Raw genomic sequence first — 22,178 nt, 5'->3', positions numbered from 1 at the left:
TTTGGAGTTCTTCCATTTGAAAAATGTGATATTTGCATGGGATTGTTTGAATCTTGTTTTCTAGTCCCTCCCCATCACCACCCTCATAGTCTGAAGGTAGATTTTCCTCTTGATAAAGGAACAAAAAAGGTGAACATCTTGTTTGTAAATAGGTATTTAGTAACTAGTGGTAAACTTGAAATGGTAGAATTCTTTAAAGCCTAATTCTAGATAGCCTCAAGAAAATGTATCTTAATTACTTTTGAACCTGTATTCACCTTGTTTTTTTCAAATATCTTAAGTTATATTTTCTTTTTGAGAGCTGCTTCTTATTTGGGGCTACTTTTTTTTTTAATTGAGGCGTAATTCATAAAAGGGTATATTGTTTTGATGAGACTTTTTACAACTGTGGCTGGATGTCTTTCTTTAGTCTTCCAAGAAGTGCCATTTTACTTTTTTAGAGTTACTTTTAAAAGTCATGAGGTCAACAACTTGGACTACTATGCATGTAAGTGCTAATGCAAATTAAAGCCCAAGTTGACCTCCAGCAGCAGTTCATTCTATGTTGACAGTGAGAGAACACTTTGCCTGTTAGGATACTGTTACTCGTGGACTGAAATGCTGAAGAAACCCCTCCCCCTATTTTGTTTTTTTGCAAAAATCAAGGTATATTCTAGGGTTTCCTGGTTGACCTCAACAGATAAACTGAGATGATAGTCTTAGTTCAGAAATGATCTGAATGTAGATTTACAGTCTACGTGTATAGCTGGCTAAGTGAGATCGCTTTCACAGTTCTGCATGTATCCCATCGGCTCCTCATTAGTCACTGAACTCTTAAAACTGGTATTGTAACATTATTACAATGTTTTGCACCAATTTTATAAACTTTACAGTACAATATGTGTTCCTTTTCTGAGGCAAACCAAAGGTATATTTCTCAAGGTTCTGCTGCTATCAGCACCGTTGATGGAGGATTTTTTATACATTTGTAATAGAAATAAACCAGAAAAAAAGAAGAAAAAAAAAGTGGTGGAGGAAAAGGTGAACACTGCAAGAATACTCAAAAGGGCTGAGAGTTGCAAACGCCAAGATTGGCTTTGCAAAGTAAATGGAATAGAACAGCTCTGAACTATAGCTTACTTTTCCTGGTTTGGTCTGACAGAATGATTGAATGCTTTTGTACAAAAATCAGAGCCTTAAAAACAAGGATTTGGTGAGATTGTAAAATGGTGTGCCACTTTGGCAAAACAGTCTGATGGTTGGTCAAAATGCAAAACATTGTTACTCTGTTACTCAACAATTCTACCCTTAGGAATATAACCTCAAACTACTGAAAATGTGCACCTATGAAACATGTACATGAAGGTTTACAGCAGTGTGTTGCTAATAGTAAAAAAGTTAAAACAACTCAAATAGCTATCAAATACTGGAGAGAAATAAAATGTGGCTTATTCATACAATAGAATATTATTAAGACATAAAAATGAATGAGAAACTGACAGATTAAATGACTTTGGTGAACCTTCATAATTTCATTTGTAGATCTTTCCATTTCTAATTTATAAATACATTTGGGGTTATAAATTATAAATGTACTGCCTCCTGTCAACATTGTATACTTCTATTTGATGATTTCTGTGTCAAACATTATATGGAAATATTTCCAAGTATTTTCTGTATTAACTGTGAATGAATAGAACAAAATAAATTGCCTGTGATGGAAGAAAAAAAAACATATATATGCAGCTAGCCTTTTTTCTAGAAATAGTTAGTACTCTATATGACCATTCATATCTTAACAAAGTTTAAAATGTATATATATATATTAATCTTGTAAATTTTGATATAAAATTTATACTTTGAGAAAAGTTTAAAGAATCAGAATAGAATCAAAGAGTTGAGATTAGTAATAGAATAGTCCCTTAATTAATTTTGCTTTTGTCCTGTACCATAGCAGAAGATGGCTCTTTTATACTGGCATGATACAGGGAGTTTGCATTTTCCTTTTAACAACATGCTTGATTTTAAAGAAGGAGAGAGACATTCTCCAACTCCAAAGTTAGCTTTAAATTTTAATTGAACTGGGACTATTAGAAAACCAATAGTGTTAAATCTTTAGAGAAAAGCAGAAACAAACATTTAGGAAGACATAAAATTTTTTAGATAATATATACCCATACATCGTTTCATTCTGTTTCTTGGGATAGATGATTTGTCCCTTTTCTTCAGTTGTCTCATTTGTCCAGTGTTCTTCAAATTCCTTAACCTTCATTCTCCTAAAAGACAAAAACAAAAACCTTTCCCCAAGACTAATTTCGGGGATGTTTCCTTTTGACAAGTTATTATCTGATTAAATGAAAAGGCATGTGTTATTGATACAAGTTAGTTTAAATTGGATGTTCATGCTGGTTGATGAACTATCACCTCCTCTAATTAAGAGGTCTCTCTTGTTCAAATCGAACCTTTATCAATTTTGATGGTACCCACAGCTTATCTTCTCCTGTAGAAACAAAAGCAAAACCTCGTCCCCAATGTAATACCTACCCTGGTTTCCATTCTGAGGTCAGCACATCCTTAAAGTATATAGGCTGATTTAATTCTGTAGTTTTTTTCTATTATCCAATGTCTCTCTGCAGCTGTTGTTCCTTTCTCATTGGCATTCAGAAAATTCAAAGTTAGAAGAGCATTATGCAGTCTATTTCTGGGGGTTTTTGTTACCCATTTCTGTTTATTTAGCATATCCTTTAGAGTTCTGTTTGATCTTTCTATAACTGCTTGACCTGTAGGATTATGTGGTATGCCTGTAATATGCTTTATATTGTAATAAGCAAAAAACTGTTTCATTTTAACAGAGACACATGATGGAGCATTTTCAGTTTTGATTTGTGCAGGTATACCCATGATGGCCATAACTTCTAGCAAATGAGTGATTACAGAATCAGCTTTTTCAGAACTCAAAGCAGTTGCCCATTGAAATCCTGAAAAAGTATCGATGGTATGGTGTACATATTTCAGTTTTCCAAATTCTGCAAAGTGAAACACGTCCATCTGCCAGATTTCATTTCTCTGAGTACCCTTTGGGTTACATCCTGCTGGTAATGGCGTTTGATTGTAGAAGTAACAAGTAGGACATTTCTTTACTATTTCTTTGGCTTGTTGCCAGGTTATGGAAAAATCCTTTTTTAAACCTTTACTATTGACGTGATGTTTTTTATGAAATTCTGAGGCCTCCAGCACATTTCCTATCAATAATTTATCAATCTCATCATTGCCTTGTGCTAGAGGGCCTGGCAGACCAGTATGGGATCGAATGTGAGTTATATATAAAGGATGATTCCTTTTCCTGATTGTATTTTGTAATTGAATAAATAGTGAAGTTAATTCTGAAGCATCAGGGATAAATTCTGCAGTCTCAATATGTAACACCACTCTTTCAGCATACTGAGAGTCAGTTACTATGTTGAGAGGTTCTGAAAAATCCATTAATACCAACAGAATAGCATACAATTCTGATTTTTGAACTGAATTATACGGACTTTGAACCACTTTACTTAAATTTTCTGATTTGTAACCTGCCTTTCCTTCTTTGTTGGCATCTGTATAAAATGTACGAACTCCAGATATGGGTTTTTGCCGTACAATTCGAGGCAAGATCCAATCAGCTCTCTTTATAAGATCAACTCTATTGCTTTTGGGATATTTGCTGTTAATTTCTCCCAAAAAATTACTGCAAGCTCTTTGCCAAGGTTCACTTTCTGTCCATAATTTTTCAATGTCCTCCTTAGTTAATGGTACGACAATTTCTGCTGGGTCTATGCCTGCTAATTGACGAAGTCTCAATTTTCCTTTGTAAATCAAGCCAGAGATTTTTTTCCACATAAGTTTTTAATTTTTTATTTGGTTTATTTGGTAAAAATATCCATTCCAATATAATATCTTCCCTGTGCATTAATATTCCAGTAGGAAAACGCCTAGAAGGTAAAATAACCAAAATGCAATCCAGCTTTGGATCAATACGATCCACGTGTCCTTCATGCACTTTCTTTTCTACCAAGGCCAATTCTTTCTCAGCTTCAGGTGATAATTCTCTTGGACTATTTAAGTCCTTGTCACCTTCTAAGGTTTTGAACAAATTAGTCAGTTCATCATTTTTTACCCCAACAATAGTTCGTAGATGAGAAATATCTCCAAATAATCTTTGAAAGTCATTAAGAGTCTGTAGTCTATCTCTCCGAATTTGCACCTTTTGGGGTCTAATTTTTTGTAGCTCTATTTTATATCCTAAATAATTAATAGAATCTCCTCTTTGTATCTTTTCAGGAGCAATTTGTAATCCCCAGCAAGGCAAAATTTTCTTTACTTCTTCAAACATTATTTCTAAAGTATCTGCATTTGAGTCAGCTAGTAAAATATCATCCATATAATGATAAATTATAGATTTAGGAAATTTTTTACGTATCACTTCCAATGGCTGTTGTACAAAGTATTGGCACAGAGTTGGGCTATTCAACATTCCCTGAGGGAGGACCCTCCATTGAAATCTTTTAACCGGTTGAGAATTATTATAAGTAGGTACTATAAAAGCAAATCTTTCTCTGTCTTTTTCTTGTAAGGGTATTGAAAAGAAACAGTCTTTTAAATCAATAACTATGAGAGGCCATCCTTTTGGTAACAGAGTAGGCAAAGGCATCCCAGATTGTAGAGAGCCCATTGGCTGAATTACTTTGTTAATTGCTCTAAGGTCTGTTACCATTCTCCATTTACCAGATTTCTTTTTAACAACAAATACAGGAGAATTCCAAGGGCTGGTTGATTCTTCAATATGCTGAGCATTTAATTGTTCTTCTACCAGCTCTTCTAAAGCCTGGAGTTTCTCTGTTGTTAAAGGCCATTGCTGGACCCATACAGGCTTGTCTGTTAACCATTTTAAAGGTAGAGCTGTTGGTGTCCTTGGAAGATCATCAGTTATTGTGCCCTATTCTTGTATAATATGGATGGCTGGTGACCACTCAGTAGAACAATATCTTCTAATATTTCTCTCAGTAACATGTAATAGTTTATGATTTGTTTCTGAGATTGGAGGGATGTTAATCTGAGTATTCCATTGTTGCAACAAGTCTCGACCCCACAGGTTCATAGTTATGTTAGCCACATATGGTTTTAATTTTCCTCTCTGTCCTTCTGGACCTATACATTCGAGCCATCTTGCACTCTGTTTCACCTGAGATAATGTCCCAATTCCTAACAGTTGAACGTTTACCTCCTGAAGAGGCCAAGTTGGATGCCAAAATTCTGGTGCAATTATGGTAACGTCCACACCTGTGTCTACCAGACCAGACAACAAAACATTTATTTTTATCGTTAATTTTGGTCTTTGTTCATTAATAGAAGTTTGCCAAAAAATTTTCTATATGTTTTCTCCTGAATTTTCTATTCTCTCTGTTTCATCAACCTGACCAGCATGATTTATTCCAATAGGCATTTGGTTATTTAATCGCTCTCCAGAGCAGGGATTTCCTCTATGGCTGCAGGAAAGGTTTGGACTGGATTTGCACTGGGGGCCTGCCTGAGGCCCCTCTGGGAGTTTCCCGAAGACTGAGGCAAAGGATTACCCTCTCTGTCCTTTGTTGATCTACATTCATTGGTCCAGTGTTTTCCCTTACCACACCTTCTGCATACTCCAGAAGGAAAGGGCATTCTGTTGCCATTGTTCCTTGAAGAAACATTGTTTCTGGGAATGACCTGTCTACAGTCCCTTTTCAAATGTCCTTGCTTTCCACATCCAAAACATCTAACACTCTTCAAACCTTTTGAAATTACTTCTCCTACCCATGTATCATCATGCTCATCAGCTTCAACATTAATTGTTTCTCTAATCCAATCTTCCATAGGTGCAGATCTTGCCCTTAATGGCCTGATTATTCTTTTGCATGCTGCATTCCCATTCTCAAAGGCCAAAGATTCAATTATTGCCTTACCAGCTTCTGAATCCGAGACCATTCTCTTTACTGCTGAAGCCAGTCTTTGTAAAAAATCTGTAAAAGACTCTTTTGGGCCTTGCATCACCTTTGTAAATGACTCAGATTTTTTTCCTGGTTCCTCAACTCTGTCCCATGCATTCAAGGCTGCCGTTTGACATAAAATTAGGGTTTGGACATCATATAAACATTGTGTTTGTACTAAAGCATATTGTCCTTCTCCAATAAGCTGATCCTGGCAAACTTGTATTCCTTTATCCCTCCATTGTTTTTCTATGTTTTTAGCCTCCTCCTTAAACCAAGTCAGAAATTGAAGTCTCTGGCTGGGTTCCAGAACACCTTGTGCAATGTCCCGCCAGTCCTGTGGTACTATCCTATTATATGTTGACCAAGAGTTTAACATTTGCTTTACATATGGGGAATGCATGCCATAAGATACTATTGCCTCCTTAAACCTTTTTAAATCCAACATTTCAATTGGAGACCAAATATTTTGTGTAGCCATTTGATCAGGCATCTGCTGTACGGTTACAGGATAAATTAAGGGTGACTGTGTGAAAACAGGCTTTCTTTCTGCAACCTTATGATCCTGACTTGAAACAACTTCACTGTTAATTTCTTCTGTCTGAATTTTTACAGGTTTACCAAGTTCTTCTAAAGCTGTTATCCTGGCACTTAAATTGACTATCTTTTTAAATATTACAATGTGGATTAGCATAGTGATAAGGTGCATAATTCCACCAATACTAATATTATATAGTTGTTCCATTGTCAGACTGCCTAAAATTTCGAACAAAAACCAATTTTCTTCCAATGTACACATAAAAACCTTTTTTTTTAAATGTGGAAAAAAATTCTCTTTTAGATAGTTTCCTTTAAAATATCTGATATATTATGACTTACCAAATCTGCTTAGAACAGTAGAAATCCGAGGGGATTTTCAAAACAGCCACCTAGTGTCCCAGGTGTAAATCAAAAGAGAAAGAGAGAGAGAGAGAGAGAGAGAGAGAGAGAGAGAGAGAGAGATAACAAGAAAGCATAGCTGGCTAAAGTTTAAATGCAGCCACGTGTTCCCTCTTGTGCCGAGTCAAGGCTTGGGTCTGGCTTCCTTAAGCTCCGACCACGGGCGTTGGCATTACAGGCAGGGCCCTGTTTGGCAAGGCAGGTCTGAGTTGTTTGTAGCACCGGCTTTAAGCTAGCAGGCTTTAAGCAAGCAGCTCAGTTAGTCCGGCCTGAGGCCAAGGACTAGGGGGCTGCTGCTCGGACTAGGATGCCGGCCGACCGGTCTGCCGCCCTTGCGGGAAAGCGGACCTGCCGCCAAGTCAAGCGGTTTTTAATGGATTCTTGTCACGTTGGGCGCCAGATGTTGATGTAACCAACCATCTTATTAAATAAGAAACACAGAAACAATGTAAAAGAGAAAGCCGAGAGGTCAGAGCTCAGAGCTAAAATCTCACCCTTCCTCCTGCTGTCCCAGCTTCGCGAAAGAGAGCTACTTCCTGTCTGTAAATCCATTTTCCAGTCATTCTGCCTTCTCATTGGTTGTAAACCCAAACACGTGACTGCCTCGTCACTGTCTGAATGTACAGCCCCCTAGGTCTTAAAGGCATATGTCTCCAATGCTGGCTGTATCCCTGAACACACAGAGATCTATGGGATTAAAGGCGTGTGCCACCACCGCCACACTCTGTCTATGGCTCTAATAGCTCTGACTCCTGGGCAACTTTATTTATTAACATACAATCAAAATCACATTTCAGTACAATTAGAACACCACCACATTAAGATTACCTTTCCCATATGGAATCATAGAACAATCTTTCTAGCTTCCTGCTATGTTTGTTTCCTCAGATTTTATATAGTGATAGTAAAATGTAGTGATATAAGATTATTGTAAATTTTAGTAGCCTAGCATATGTAATATGTTTATTGTAGTAAATATTAATACGTGAGAGACATTTCAGTGGTGCTTGGTACATGTAGACCACTCAACAAGCATTACTCACTATTGGAAAATACTATGATTGTGAAAAAAATTTTATGATTTTTATTTCCAGGTGAATTATCATGGACCATAAAAAGGAATATTTACTTAACTTCAAAGGCTATAATTTTGAAAGATCTTTAGTTAAAATGAACATAGTGGAAAATATGGATGATTACGAAATTAGAGATGATGATGTCTTCCTAATCACATTTCCAAAATCTGGTGAGTGGCTTGAGTAGGTCATATGGCATTCGTATTTGTTTTGGTTTGATAATAAGTGCATAATTATTCTCCTTTCCACACACCGTCAACTGTTATCTCAGACAATGCTTAAATTTCCAAATCATTGAATTTTGTTGACAAGATTTCCAAGACAACTGTAATCTACTTAAAATTTTCAAAAACAGAAGGAAAAAAAACTTTTAAGCGGTGAGGTTTCCCAGAAGGATTACTCTTGAGATTCATGAGGCTTATCAGGACAAGTATGCACAAACACTCCCGTTTTACTATGCAGTCCTGTTGGACATGAAGAGGGACTCAAGTTCCCTTTGTAAAGGGAACTTCTACCTCAGCAGAAGGTAAAACTTGGAAGTCTTGGTTTACGTTTTTGCAGCGGTTGACAGACTAAACAGCAAAGCTAGAAGTGTTTAGATTTCACATACCCCCTCCTCGCTTAGTTTTGCTGCCCATGAACAGTAACACCAAGATTTTATATCCATATTGGACCACTTCAGTAAATAAAGACACTTTGCAATATCTGCAATTCTTTGTTCATATCCAATCCTACTTTGTTTCCTGTCTTTGTGATGTTTAATGTGGTACACAGAACTTGAAGGACTCTGGGAGGCAGTCACTCTGTTTCACTGTAGATAGTAACTAAATAACACAGTCCCTGGACAGCCACTGGGTGCATCTGAAGGTTCTCAGGAAGACTGAAAACGGGTGATGAGTGTTTATATTGTACCACACAGGATGCCGACACTTCCATGTTATCTGCCCCAGAGTCTGTGATGTGTAGCAGGCATTTTAAAAGTTCTTATTAATAAAATCAAACCTGAGGCGAGTTATTGGGGTCCATGCTGGTAGATCAGAGAGACAGAACAAGCCACAGCTATCTCACCTCGCCGGATCCTCAGCTGGTCTTGTTTCCTCCGACTGGAAGCTTCTGTGTCCTCATCCCTATGGCTCTCAGCTGAACTGATGCTGGAAAGCCTGAAGCTTAACCAGCCACATGCTTAACCAGCCAAATGCTTAACCAGCCAAATTCTTCTAGTTTCTGGCCCTCACGCCTTATATATCTTTCTGCTTTCTACTACCACTCCCTGGGATTAAAGGCTGGCTTTCTGGGATTAAAGGTGTGTGTCTCCATGCTTGGCTATTTCCAATGTGGCCTTGAACTCACAGAGATCCAGAGGGATTTCTATCTCTGGAATGCTAGGATTAAAGGTGTGAGTGCCACCATTTTCTAGCCTTTGTATTTAGTGGCTGTCTGTTCTCTGACCCCAGATAAATTTATTAGAGTACACAATATTTTGGGGAACACAATGCCACCACAGTGATGTCTTGACATGATCTGTTCTATCAAAATTTCAGCCTCTGCTACAAATGATGCACTATCACTCCTCACTGGGAATAGTCATTGGTTAATCAAATCTATACCGCCACCAACGAATTATCTGGAATAGCCATTAATAAACAAGGCTAGACCTCAGCACCGTGGTATTTGATCCCATGGGGTCTACTCTTAAAGGGAATAGAATTGGAATTTTGCATGTATTTCTCAAACACTTCCACTGTATGACTTGATCTAATAGTCAAGAGACCAGATGTCAATTACATCGAAATCTGTGGTTTCCTCTTTCAACGTGTGTATTATGACCTATGCCAGAGAAGTATCTGAGCAGACAAAGCAATTCCAAAGGGCATGGAAACTGGAAATTCTATTGGCTTTTCTACACTTTTAAATGGCAAGGAAATAATGAAGTAATTTCAGAAATAAGTCAGAATTTCCCATAAGCAACAATAAAGTAGCATTCAGTAACTACTTTATATTTTATAAAAATTAAGAAATAATGTAGAAGGCTCCAAATAGGGGGAAAAAAAACACCTTGCAGCAAGTCAGAAATGCCACTCTTTCTGATGTGATCTGGCTCCACTGTATGTATCCATATGTATTGATACTATACTTTACCTGTTAATGTCTGCAAAGGTTATATGCCAAGAGTAGTTAAATATTACCAGAAGGACCCCACACGAAGCCCAGAATACACGGACGCTGCAAGAATAATCTGGGTTATCACTACCAAATCACTGCATATATTTAAGTGAGAAAGGAACAGAGTTGTTGATTTCAGCCTTGCCAACTTGAGTGTTACATACAGGCAACGGGGAATGAAAAGTGGGCATATCCAAGCATACTTGGAGTGTTTAAGGAAAGGAAAGCTCTAAACTCGTCGAAGATTATGGCATTACTGTTGGGATTCATTATTGAAACCTACTTCAGGATTGAAAATAGGATTGCTATCTCTTTTTATAGGTACCATCTGGACTCAACAGATCCTCAGCTCGATTTATTTTGAGGGCCACCGAAACAGGACTGAAAATGTCCAAACCATGGACAGAATGCCATTCTTTGAGTACAATAATCATAATTTGGACTTTGCCAAAATGCCATCACCACGCATCTTTACCTCCCACCTCCCATATTATTTAGTTCCAAAAGGTCTCAAGAACAAGAAAATCAAAGTAGGTCATAGAGCTTAGTCACTTACTGTACCCACGAAATGCCTTCTCCAAGTACTGAATAATTAGACTATTCCAATGTTTTACTATTATAATGCAGCTGCTATGGGCATTCTTGAGTATGTCTCCTGGGTACTCTTCCACCATCTTCCCTAGAATCCACATCCAGGAATAGAACTGCAGAGCCACAATTATCAGAGGATTCAATTTGTGGAGGTTCTGCAGTATCTCTGAAGAAAGCAGATTAGTCATTTCTTGCTGAAATGTCCAGTAGATGAGTTCTTAGTTTTTCTCTAGTAACACGACAGATCAGACTTTTAAAGGTTTATCAGCATGACAGCTACCAAAAGGTGTCTCAAATGTATCTTAATTTGCATGCTCATGCTCATAATGGAAGCAATCATGTTTTCCGTTTATTTGCCATAGTTATTTTTGATTCTGTGAAAAGGCCCAACATTTTATGACATTCTCCTGATCAGTTTGCTTCCCATCACTTCTAGATATGAATCTATTTTAACTCAATCTCATTGCTCTTCTCATGCATGTTTTGATTAATAACATTCTTAATTTTAGTGTTATCAAACTGATTGATTTTTCTTTTAAATAAATTCACATTTTAGCCTGGAGATATGCTCTTTGAGTTTTGGTTTTTCTTTCTTATTCTTTTCCTCCCTCTCTTCCTTTATTTCATTTTTTTTTCTTTGTGAGAGCCTGGCATGGAGCCAAAGATGGCATGAACTCCTCCTCCTGCCCTAGACTCTGAGGTGCCAGTATTGTGGTCACACTCCCCCAGATTATTATTATTTCTGTATTTGAGTTTTTATACTCTTAACTCATGTTTAAGTTATTTTTCGGAAAGATATGAAGGAAAAACTCATTTTTTTGAAGATTACATGTGAATTACTAGGTATATCAATATGACTATTAGTTTTTTGTTTTTGAACTTATCTCTATTGCTACCCTAGTTATATGTCTAATATGACATAATACTCGTCAACTGACCCTCATGACAAATTAATTTTCCTTTAAATTTTTTAATTAAAAATTTTATACCATATATATTGATCATATAAGGCAAATTATCAGTATTTATTAACTTATAAATAATATTGCTTTTTGAGAATTGAGCTACATTCTTACACATGTAGAAAATACCGTAGAGAAAGGATGTTTATTACAGTACTCTCCACAATACCAAAAAGTAAATAATAACCACTTGACTTTTCACAGCTTAAAAACTAGAAGAGATAATCATGCTTATTGTCATAATCAAATACTATAAAATTGTTTTTAAATCTTATAAGCATAACCAATGTTTTTTTAAGGAAATAATCCCACACTTCTGTCTACAGATTCTTTATATCTACAGAAATCCTAAAGATGTTTTGACCTCCTATTTTCATTTTACAAATTTGATGGCTAACCTTGAAGCTGAAAATTCTATGGAAAATTTTCTGCAAACATTTCTAGATGGGAGAGGTAAGTGTTAATTCATCAACCCAGACACAAATGAGCTACACAAAAGCTAATTACACACTTAGCCAAATCCTCAAACTTACAGAACACAATTCAAAGAAATGGAGCAAAGCAATGAAATGCCCTGCTTTCCTGAAAGGAACAAGAAAAGAATACCAGAACAAGAAGCACAATACCAGACAAACAAAAAACAAAACCCAAAGAACTCATCTCTAGGGACAATTGAATGTCCACTCTATCTGTCATCGGCTGGGTTTTCTATCTTTAGACACCACTTGAGGACTGTCAAGGTTGCAAAGGCATGTCGTGTAGGAACTATTTTGGTTTACAGATAGTCTATTAATTCCTTCCAACTAGTGACAAAGGCAGAATAATCCATTCTGGCAGAGCAAATGCTGAGGGTGGGTGTGTGCTTTGCATGGGCCTGTGGAAGGCCTTAGACAGCAGCGGTGAAATTATTCATTGCAATACTTAGGTGGATTAACTAATGCAAGAGGCTCATAGCATGTAGAGTCATGATCTCTATTCAGATTCTGTGCCACTGTAGACAGTGAACATGGTTGCCCAGGCCTCATAGAGAACAAGAGTTTCAATAGATACGCGTGCCCTCTGTGGAGAAGTAGGAAAATGAAACAGTGTGTCGTAAAGTCATCTGCAATCTCAGGCCCTTGAGTTTCTGGATCGCTTCCTTCCTACTCCTTATATAGGTGGGTTTCTATGAATGTCAGGTTATTGTTCCCCTAAACTATTAAACATTTTAAGAAGGGATATAGATGTTCATTGTAGGGACTCTGTTTTATTTCCGAAAATTCCAAACCAGAAAATGAAGAAGAGAGTTTGTCATTTACTACGTGCACACACAGGTTGACAATTTTTTGTTTGTTTGTTTGTTTGGTTGATTGTTTTTTCAAGACAGGGTTTCTCTGTGTAGTTTTAGTACCCATTCTAGATCTCGCTCTGTAGACCAGGCTGGCCTTGAACTCACAGAGTTCTGCCTGGCTCTGCCTCCCAAGTGCTTGGATTAAAGGCATGCGCCACATCCTTACTCCTTACCTTTGTTCTCAGTGGTAGGAAGCTGTTGGTTTGACCACATCAAAGGCTGGTATGAACACAGACACGACTTCAATATTATGTTCCTGAGCTATGAAGATATGAAGAAGGTAAGATAAGAAAGTTGTATTTTTAAATGATTGCTTTTGCCCTGTTCTTCTCTTGGTTGAAACCGTGTTCTCCCAGTTCTCTTCATTCTTGAATTCTCCTTTGGGCTTTGGGTTGGAGATGATTCCTAATGTCCTGCTTGCCTCACTCCCTGGACTTCCTCAGGACTCTCTTCTCCCTGTACAGTCATCTCCTGTGATCCCTTCTCATGCGACCACCTGTGTCAAGGAAACCTCAAAAAATTCACAGCAGCAGTTGCTTTCATAATCAAAAACTTTATCATCACATGTCAATGGCATCCATTAATGGCATCTGGTGTGATATTCTGGCCCAGGAGTAGAGTGTGCACTGATCTCATCTTCCCACTCTTCTCGAATTGCCATTCCTTTCTTCTCCCAAGACCCTCCCCGATCACTATTAAACACAATTCTCCTTAAAAGTTGACTTTTAAGTTTCCACAGATGAGAGAACGCAGACATTTGTCTCATTGTCCAGCTTATTTCACTTGACCTGATATCCTTAGCTTCACACATTTTACTGCAGATGACAGAATTTCATTTCATTTTAATGTCTGAGTAATAATCTATTATATATATATATATATTGTATGACACATAAATTATGTACTCTTTCATCTGTTGATGGACACTAGGCTGAGTCCACATATTGTGGTTGAAAATGTACAGCAATAGCACTAGATAACAATAAGTTTTGGATGGTGACTTCATTTCTATTGGCTATATACTCAGAGATGCTATAGCTGACATGAAGATCCGCTTGACTATAGTTTTCCATGCTCACTACCTAATGAGAGCCAGCAAAGAGCAGAGAGTCACATAACTATTATAAACTGTGGACAATTAGAGCCATAAACTAGAATTGACCAGTTCTTTGTTTTATTTTTGTTACTTGGTTTCTTTTTTTTAGATAGCATCTCAATGTGTATTCATGGTTTGTCTAGAACCCTTTATTTAGACTAGGCTAGCCTTGAACTCACAGAGATCCTCCTGCTTCTGCCTCCTGAGTCCTGGAATTAACAGCGTGTGTCACCTTACCCAAGATGGGCAAAGTTCTCCATGAAGGCCTTATGCTGAGTGTTTGCTCCTACCCCTGGCTCCCAGTTTGACTTTGCTGAGCTTGTCTGAGATTAAGTTTCTACTAAAATTATTCACTGAGATTTACTTTTCATTAATTAAAGACAGTCTGTTTTTAATTTGTTCTCGTTTATAGTATTGGGTTAAGGGAAATTCAAAACTTTGTCTTTTACCTCCTTGAATATAGTATTATGTTAAAATTATTTCCAAGAACTCCATTATTGGTAGCACCCAAAGCCTTATCATCTTTTTTTATCTTTTTTTAGCTGCATTGTTCTATTTTTCATGTTCTTTCAGGTCTTGGTTTTTCAGTCAGTCACTGTGCATCAAAGTGATTAGCATTAGAATCCTATTATTTTATTCACCACAACACACTAAATTTCTTCCACAAATGAACACATACAAAGATAGAGACTAACACACTTAAGCCAGCCTAGCAGGGCCCCAAATCATCTGGTTCCCACATGCAAACACATCTCTGTTTCTTGTATTTCATGTATAGAGTCCTCTAAAGTTCAGCTTTCATTAAATATGGAAGAGATTTCAAGCTTCTCTAAATCGATATTCATTATTACATTGACCAAGAAAATCCATGTGTTCATTCTTATTTATTTATTTTTGTTCTTGAATTGGAAGTAGCACTTCATCATCATGACAAATATTGTAACTTTTCTGGGTAAAATTAGTCTCTCACAAACAACTACTATATCCCTAGTCATGTTATGAACCCCAATTGCACTCTTAATTATGATTTTAAAGTCCATAAGGTAAAATTGCCATCTCACTCTTATGACTTGTTATGCAACCATTTGTCACTACTGCTCTCCAAATCCTTTCCTACTTGTCAAACTGAAACCCTAGGATCATTAAACCATAACTTCTCCTTTTCCTTCTCTCAGTCCCTGAACATCAACACCCTGCTTTCCTCCTCCGGTAATTTCTTCATGCTCAATACTTGGTATGAATGGAAACAGGCAGTTGTATTTTTATTGACTTATTTTACTTACTATGATGTCCTCAATGTCATCAAGGCTTGTTGCATCACGTGTCAGGATTCCCTCTCAGTGTCTGCATAGTATCCCATTGTATTTATGTTCTGTGATCTATATATATTTGGCTTGTTTCCACATTTGAGCTGGTGTGAATACTGATGCTGTGAATATGGATGTGCAAATCTTTCAGAGATTTTTGGGCTCAATTGTTTTGAAATGAGAAGTGAAAGCCAGGAGTGAAGTTGCTGGAGCGTATAGTGATTCTGATTTTATTTTGTGAAGGAAGTATCGTATATTTTTCCTCTACAGATGTACCACTTTATACTCCACCAACAGCAGCATCACTTATGGTTTATGTCAGTTATTAAGAAAGAGCCGCCGGGCGGTGGTGGCGCACGCCTTTAATCCCAGCACTCGGGAGGCAGAGGCAGGCGGATCTTTGTGAGTTCGAGGCCAGCCTGGGCTACCAAGTGAGTTCCAGGAAAGGCGCAAAGCTACACAGAGAAACCCTGTCTCGAAAAACCAAAAAAAAAAAAAAAAAAAAAGAAAGAGCCATCATAATAGGTTACAAGTGGTAGGCTCTCCTTGTCCGTTTCCATTTCCCAAGTGACTAGTGATACAGAGCATCTTTCTCCTCCATTTAATAGATGTTTCTAGAATCCCTTTGAGGATGATTTATTTAAAGTTTTAATTGAGTTGGTTTTGTTGTTGTGGTTTCTGGGCATAATCCTGTATCAGATAAATGACTTATAAATATTGTTCCCATCCTATAGATTAACTTTTCACTCCGTTGAATAGGTCCCCTTTTACATAGGAATTATGGAGTTTAATGTAATCAATTAATTCATTTTTCTTTGGCTATCTGTACTTGTAGAGACATATCCAAGACACCACTGTGAAATCCTTTGATGTAAATCATTCCCTCTAAGTCTCTCTGTAAGAGCATTGAAGTTTAAGCTCTTACTTTTATGTTTGACCCAAATTTTAGTTGTTTGACATACATTTTAAGGTGAGAATTCAGCTTTATACTTTTGCATATGCACATCCAATTTACCCAAGAACATTTGTTGAAATGAATGACCTTTCCCATGTAAAGTTCTTGGCAGTCATATCAAAAATCATTTGACCATTATAAGTGAGAGATGATTCCTGGGAAGCCTATTCTGTTCTATTGGTTCACAGCTGTCTTCAAGTCACTATCACACTAATAGAATTACAAGACATTAAAGTAACTTTTTGTGGGTAGAGATGGCTCAGCAGGTAAAGGGGCTTGCTGCCGATCCAGGTGACTTAATTCAATCCTTGAGACACACATGGTGGAAGAAGAGAGCCAGCTCCTATGAGGTGTCCTGTGACTGAGTGTGTGTGTGTGTGTGTGTGTGTGTGTGTGTGTGTGTGTGTGTGTCACACACACAAATACATAAATCAACAAATAAGTGTAACAAAGTAATTTTGATATCTGAAAATGTGTCTCCAAATTTAATCTCTATTTCAAAACTGGTTGTTCAGGGTCTCTGAGATTTCATATGAGTTTTGGACAGATTTTCTTTTCTGTTTTTTTTGCAAAAATGAAAAAAATCATTGCAATTTTCATTCAGACTACATAGAATTTGTGGATTGGTTTGTCTAGTGTCTTTAAAATAACTGTCCTCCAATTCATGAGTGTAGGACACTGTTCTGTTTATTTCTGTTTTCTTCTACTTCCATCAGTGTTCTGTTGGTTTCAGTGGATCTGTCTTTAGCCTTTTTTAACTTTACTCCTAGAGTCATTTTTTTATATTTTTTTCCTTTTATTTTATTTTACAATACCATTCAGTTCTACATTTAGTACAGCCACAGATTCCCTTGTTCTCCCCCTTCCTGTCCTCCTCTCCTTCCCCCCAGCCCACCCCCCATTCCCACCTCCTCCAGGGCAAAGCCTCCCCCAGGACTGAGATCTACCTGGTAGACTCAGTCCAGGCAGGTCCAGTCCCCTCCTCCCAGATTGAGCCAAGCGTCCCTGCATAAGTCCCAGGTTTCAAACAGCTAACTCATGCAATGAGCACAGGACCTGGTTCCACTGCCTAGATGCCTCCCAAACAGATCAAGCCAATCAACTGTCTTACCTATTCAGAGGGCCTGATCCAGTTGGGGGCCCCTCAGCCTTTGGTTCATAGTTCATGTGTTTCCATTCGTTTGGCTATTTGTCCCTGTGCTTTATCCAACCTTGGTTTCAACAATTCTTGCTCATATAAACCCTCCTCTTTCTCGTTAATTAGACTCCCGGCGCTCCACCCGGGGCCTAGCCGTGGATCTTTGCATCCAGATTCCTCAGTCCTTGGATGGGGTTTCTGACACAACTATTAGGGTGTTTGGCCATCCCATCACCAGAGTAGGTCAGTTCCAGCTGTCTCTCGACCATTGCCAGCAGTTTTTTGTGGGGTATGTACTCACTCATTGGAGGATACTAGATGTGGAACAAGGATGACTGGACTGCTACTCACATCACCAGTGAGGCTACCTGGAAAACAGGACCCCAAGAAAGACACGAGGATCTCCCAATGACGGAGAAATGGCTGAGATCTACATGAACAACCTGGACATGAGTGAGAGTAATGAAGGGCGAGGGTTGAGGGAAAGAGAGCGGGAGATCCCAGCTGGATCAAGAACAGAGAGGGAGAACAAGGAATAGGAGACCATGGTAAATGAAGACCACATGAGAAAAGGAAGAAACAAAGTGCTAAAGAGGCCCACAGAAATCCACAAAGATACCCCCACAAAAGACTCCTAGGTTTTTTAATCCTACCATTTCAAAATTGTTGTATTTTTTTTCTTTTCTTGCTTTGGGATTACCCATTACTAGTATTTAAACTTTCAACTAATATTTGTATATTGACTTTGACTTTGTATCTTACAGCTTTGTAAAATCTCACTATTTTAGCAGACCCTTGTGCTTTTCCCAGTTTTTCTTTTTACATATGAGATCATACAGTCTGCTTTACAGGGATAATCTTACCTCTTTGTCTCTAATTTAGAGGGTATGTTTCTCTTTCTTGACTAAATGCTCTGCCTCTCATTTCCCAGCAATATGTTAAATAAATAGAAGTAGTAAAATCTAGCTTTTTGCAGACCTCAGAAGAAAATGATCACATTCTTCTCAACCAAATGTGATTCTGGCTCTAAGTATTTAATACACGGTATTTTGCATTGAGGTACTTGACTGTTGCTGCTTGTTTGTGTTGTTAGCTGGTTTTGCTCTTTTGGGGGACCTGCCACCCAACTCCCAAATAAATTACACACGGAGGCTTATTCTTCCTTATAAATACCTGGCCTTAGCCTGGCTTGTTTCTTGCCAGCTTTCCTTAACTTTAGATTATCCTGTCTTTTGCCTCCGGGCTTTTCCCATTCTCTTACTTCTATAAATCTTACTCTTACTCCATGGCTTGCTGTGTAGCTAAGTGGCTGGCCCCTGGAGTCCTCCTCTTTCTCTGGCTGCTTCTTCTCCCAGATTTCTCCTTCTATATATTCACTATGCCTGCCATCCCCACCTATCCTTTCTCCTGCCTCACTATTGGCCGTTCTGTTCTTTATTAGACCATCAGGTGTTTTAGACAGGCACAGTAACACAGCTTCACAGAGTTAAACAAATGCAACATAAACAAAAGTAACACATCTTAATATTCTACAGCAAGTTTGTTGATATTTTTATATAACAAAGATATTGAGACAGGTGTAGTAGCTCCTACTTCTAATCCTAGCCCATGGGATGCTAAGACATTCAGAGCATCCTAGACTGATTACATTTTGAATCCAGGCCAGCTTCAGGCTACAGAGTCTCAAAAAAGGTGTGTTTTATTAATGGCTTATTCTGTATCAATGATAATAAATAATGTTTTCAGTTATTTCTTCACCTTATTCCTACAATTCTTTCACATGTTGAAGAATCCTTGCATTTCAAAAGTAAATTCTACCTGTTCATGTAACATGGTTAGCTGTAACTCATACCCCATTATAAGGTCAGTAATTCCTCAACCCATGACTTTTTCAGGACCTCAGAAGCTCAGTGCTTAAAATCTGCAGTTTTCTGGAGAAAAAACTGAGTGATGAGGATGTGGATGCTGTTGTGAGACAATCTATGTTTCAGAACATGAAATCTGACCCACGAGCAAATTATGAAGATATTATAAAAAATGAAATTGGGACAAGAAATGAAGAGGGAAAATTCCTCCGCAAAGGTGATATTTAGTGGTCCACAGCAGAAAAAAAAATGTTGAGTGTTCCTTGGGGTACCTAGGAGAAATAATCTCTGTTTTCCAATGTATTTCTCCAGGTGATAATGACATTTGGAAGCATCGAATATTTTAGCTGACAGAGAACCTGAAGGATTTCTCGTAGTGTTTTAGTTTAAAAAAAAAAAAAGCTGACAATTTCAATTACTAAATAGATATGACTTTCCTTCCTTTTGGGCCATACATCCTAATCTTTTAAAGTATGTCAGCAGTCTTGTCCTAGGCAATAGATGTGTTAGAAGTGAAGATTCTAATTAATCTTGTGCTGTTGTTTTGTTGGTTTTTTTGTTTTATTTTGGTTTTTGTTTTGTTTTGTTCAGTTTGTGTGTGTGTGTGTGTGTGTGAGAGAGAGAGAGAGAGAGAGAGAGAGAGAGAGAGAGAGAGAGAGAGAGAGAGAAAAGAAAGAAAGAAAGAAAGAAAGAAAGAAAGAAAGAGAGAGAGAGAGAGAGAGAGAGAGAGAAAGAAAGAAAGAAAGAAAGAAAGAAAGAAAGAAAGAAAGAAAGAAAGAAAGAAAGAAAGAGAGAGAAAGAAAAAGGGAGAGAGCAGAGAGGGAGAGTGTGTGTTTCACAGTGTAGCCCAAGCAACCAAGGCTGGCTTAAATTCATAATCCTCCTGTCTCTGCACCATACCCCTCTCTGAATGCTAGGATTACAGACATGAAGCACCATGAACTCCTAGACAAGAAGAGTTTTACTCACTATTTTTTCTAGGATATTGTACAAGTAAACTTATGGTATATTTATATTGAAGACAATGTTTAAAATGCTGTTTCCTCTTTGTGAGATTATTTTCATCATAAAAATTAGAGTGATATCTTAATAACTTTATCTAATATGAATTCAGTTAAGTAAATGGGCAATAAACTTATTATGATCTCATTATATGCCAGGAGATGTGGTTAAGAATGAGCATTTCCCTCTTGATACTCTTTTAACATATCACTACTATGAGCATTAGCTTGTATTTTAATATCTGCATTTTTATATTTTTCAAAAACTCTTTTATTTTTCTCTTCTGCCACTTAACATAAACTCTCACATCCCACTTCTCAGTAAGACTAAATGTCTTGCCCATGATAGCTTGCCCTCTGTTCCAAATGCAATCATATCGTTGTCTCTGACAACTGAAGACCCCAAATGTCTACTTTCATTTTAACTAGCATAGTGATGATTTCAAATTCTTATCCAGTAAAATTATAACACTAGCTCTTTCAACGTTCTGCGTCACCTTGACTTGACTTGCTGAAAACCTCTGGGTCTCATTTTTTTCTCTTTAAAATGAAAAAAAAAAAAAACCATACCTCATAAGGTTGTGTTTGAAATATATTGTGTTTGAAGTATGAGTGTTTTCTTAGTATGATTGGTGCACAGTAAAATTTATTTTTAAAATTCTAATATATTTTTTAACTTTTAAAGGGTTTTCTTTTTTTCTAAAAATTGGTTACAACTCAGTGGCAATAGCTTAGTGATGCCTATTTACTATGCTGCTACTCCAAAGTTTCTTCTACTGGACGTTCTTCTGTGACAAGAGGAGAGGTAGCCAACCAAACCCTGCTGAGAACTCAGGGATGTGCAGTGTGAGCTGTAGAGAATGGTAGATGCTGCCGTACGCTTCTTAAGCACCTTGCTCATGCGGGTGCTGCCCTGTGCTTCTCCCATCAGGTACCATTGGAGACTGGAAACATCATTTGACTGTGGAGCAGAATGAAAGATTTGACAGAATATTCTACAAGAACATGAAAAACATCCCCTTAAAGTTCATCTGGGATATAAATGAGGAGTAGAATTTTAATTGCCATGTGAATTAATCATATAAAAATGTACTAGCCAGAGGCCATATTTTAACATTAAAATTAATTCCGCTCACTTAACTATTAATCACAAAGCACAATTCGTGAACAAAATGATTAACTTGTGCTGAGGTTGCGTGCCATGACATTAATTTCAAAGGTGACCATGAGCATTGGTATCCTTCACCAAATGGTTTAACAGAAAGCATCAGACAAGGCTTGCAGATGTCTTCAGAGAATATTCTATAGTCCACATTTTCTTTCCCTTCAATTAATTTAGGATCCAGTAAATATTAAAAATCCATTTACTCTTTTAATTAGACTTTAATTCTTTGCCTTTAAAATCGATAAGACTGTTAAAACGTGGTGCGTGAAATAAAAAAGAAGAGATGTCATATACAAACACATATGCCTTTTAAAAATAATGTAAGAGGTCTCAGTTTGCAATAAAGACGTGAAAGTCAAAGATTAAACACATACTGGTCCAAGTGCATATGCCCAGGATCTGGGCCCACACCTGGGGCCATGTGGGGAATTGAGGGCCATGCTGCTGTTGGGTCCCTGCCGATCTAAGTGACCTGCACTGCCAATCAGGACCATGGTACATGTGAGCCTGGGCTGCTGCCCAGGACCATGTCTGGGTCCATGTTCCAATCACAGATGGAGTCTGCATTGATGTCTATGGCCCGTAGTGCCACTTAGGGCCATACAGATG

At 37.6% G+C, this 22,178-nt stretch overlaps 1 protein-coding gene across 3 annotated transcripts in view; it reads left to right on the top strand.

Moving 5' to 3' along the window:
• Positions 1–21,936, top strand: part of LOC102912997 (amine sulfotransferase-like) — a 34,596-nt gene extending 12,660 nt beyond the window's left edge. For all 3 annotated transcript variants that reach the window (XM_006984326.4, XM_006984327.4, XM_076552447.1), the window contains 6 exons: positions 8,015–8,166; positions 10,481–10,689; positions 12,039–12,165; positions 13,228–13,322; positions 19,434–19,620; positions 21,336–21,936. In XM_006984326.4, coding sequence (XP_006984388.2) covers positions 8,025–8,166; positions 10,481–10,689; positions 12,039–12,165; positions 13,228–13,322; positions 19,434–19,620; positions 21,336–21,457 — 882 coding nt within the window. In that variant the 5' untranslated portion in view covers positions 8,015–8,024 and the 3' untranslated portion in view covers positions 21,458–21,936. The remainder of the gene's footprint in view (positions 1–8,014; positions 8,167–10,480; positions 10,690–12,038; positions 12,166–13,227; positions 13,323–19,433; positions 19,621–21,335) is intronic.
• Positions 21,937–22,178: the final 242 nt, after the last annotated feature.

This window comes from Peromyscus maniculatus, chromosome 16 (assembly GCF_049852395.1).
Source record: "Peromyscus maniculatus bairdii isolate BWxNUB_F1_BW_parent chromosome 16, HU_Pman_BW_mat_3.1, whole genome shotgun sequence".
Taxonomy (NCBI): domain Eukaryota; kingdom Metazoa; phylum Chordata; class Mammalia; order Rodentia; family Cricetidae; genus Peromyscus; species Peromyscus maniculatus.
Note: the sequence above shows the minus strand (reverse complement) of the source record. Positions and strands in the feature narration are given on the sequence as shown.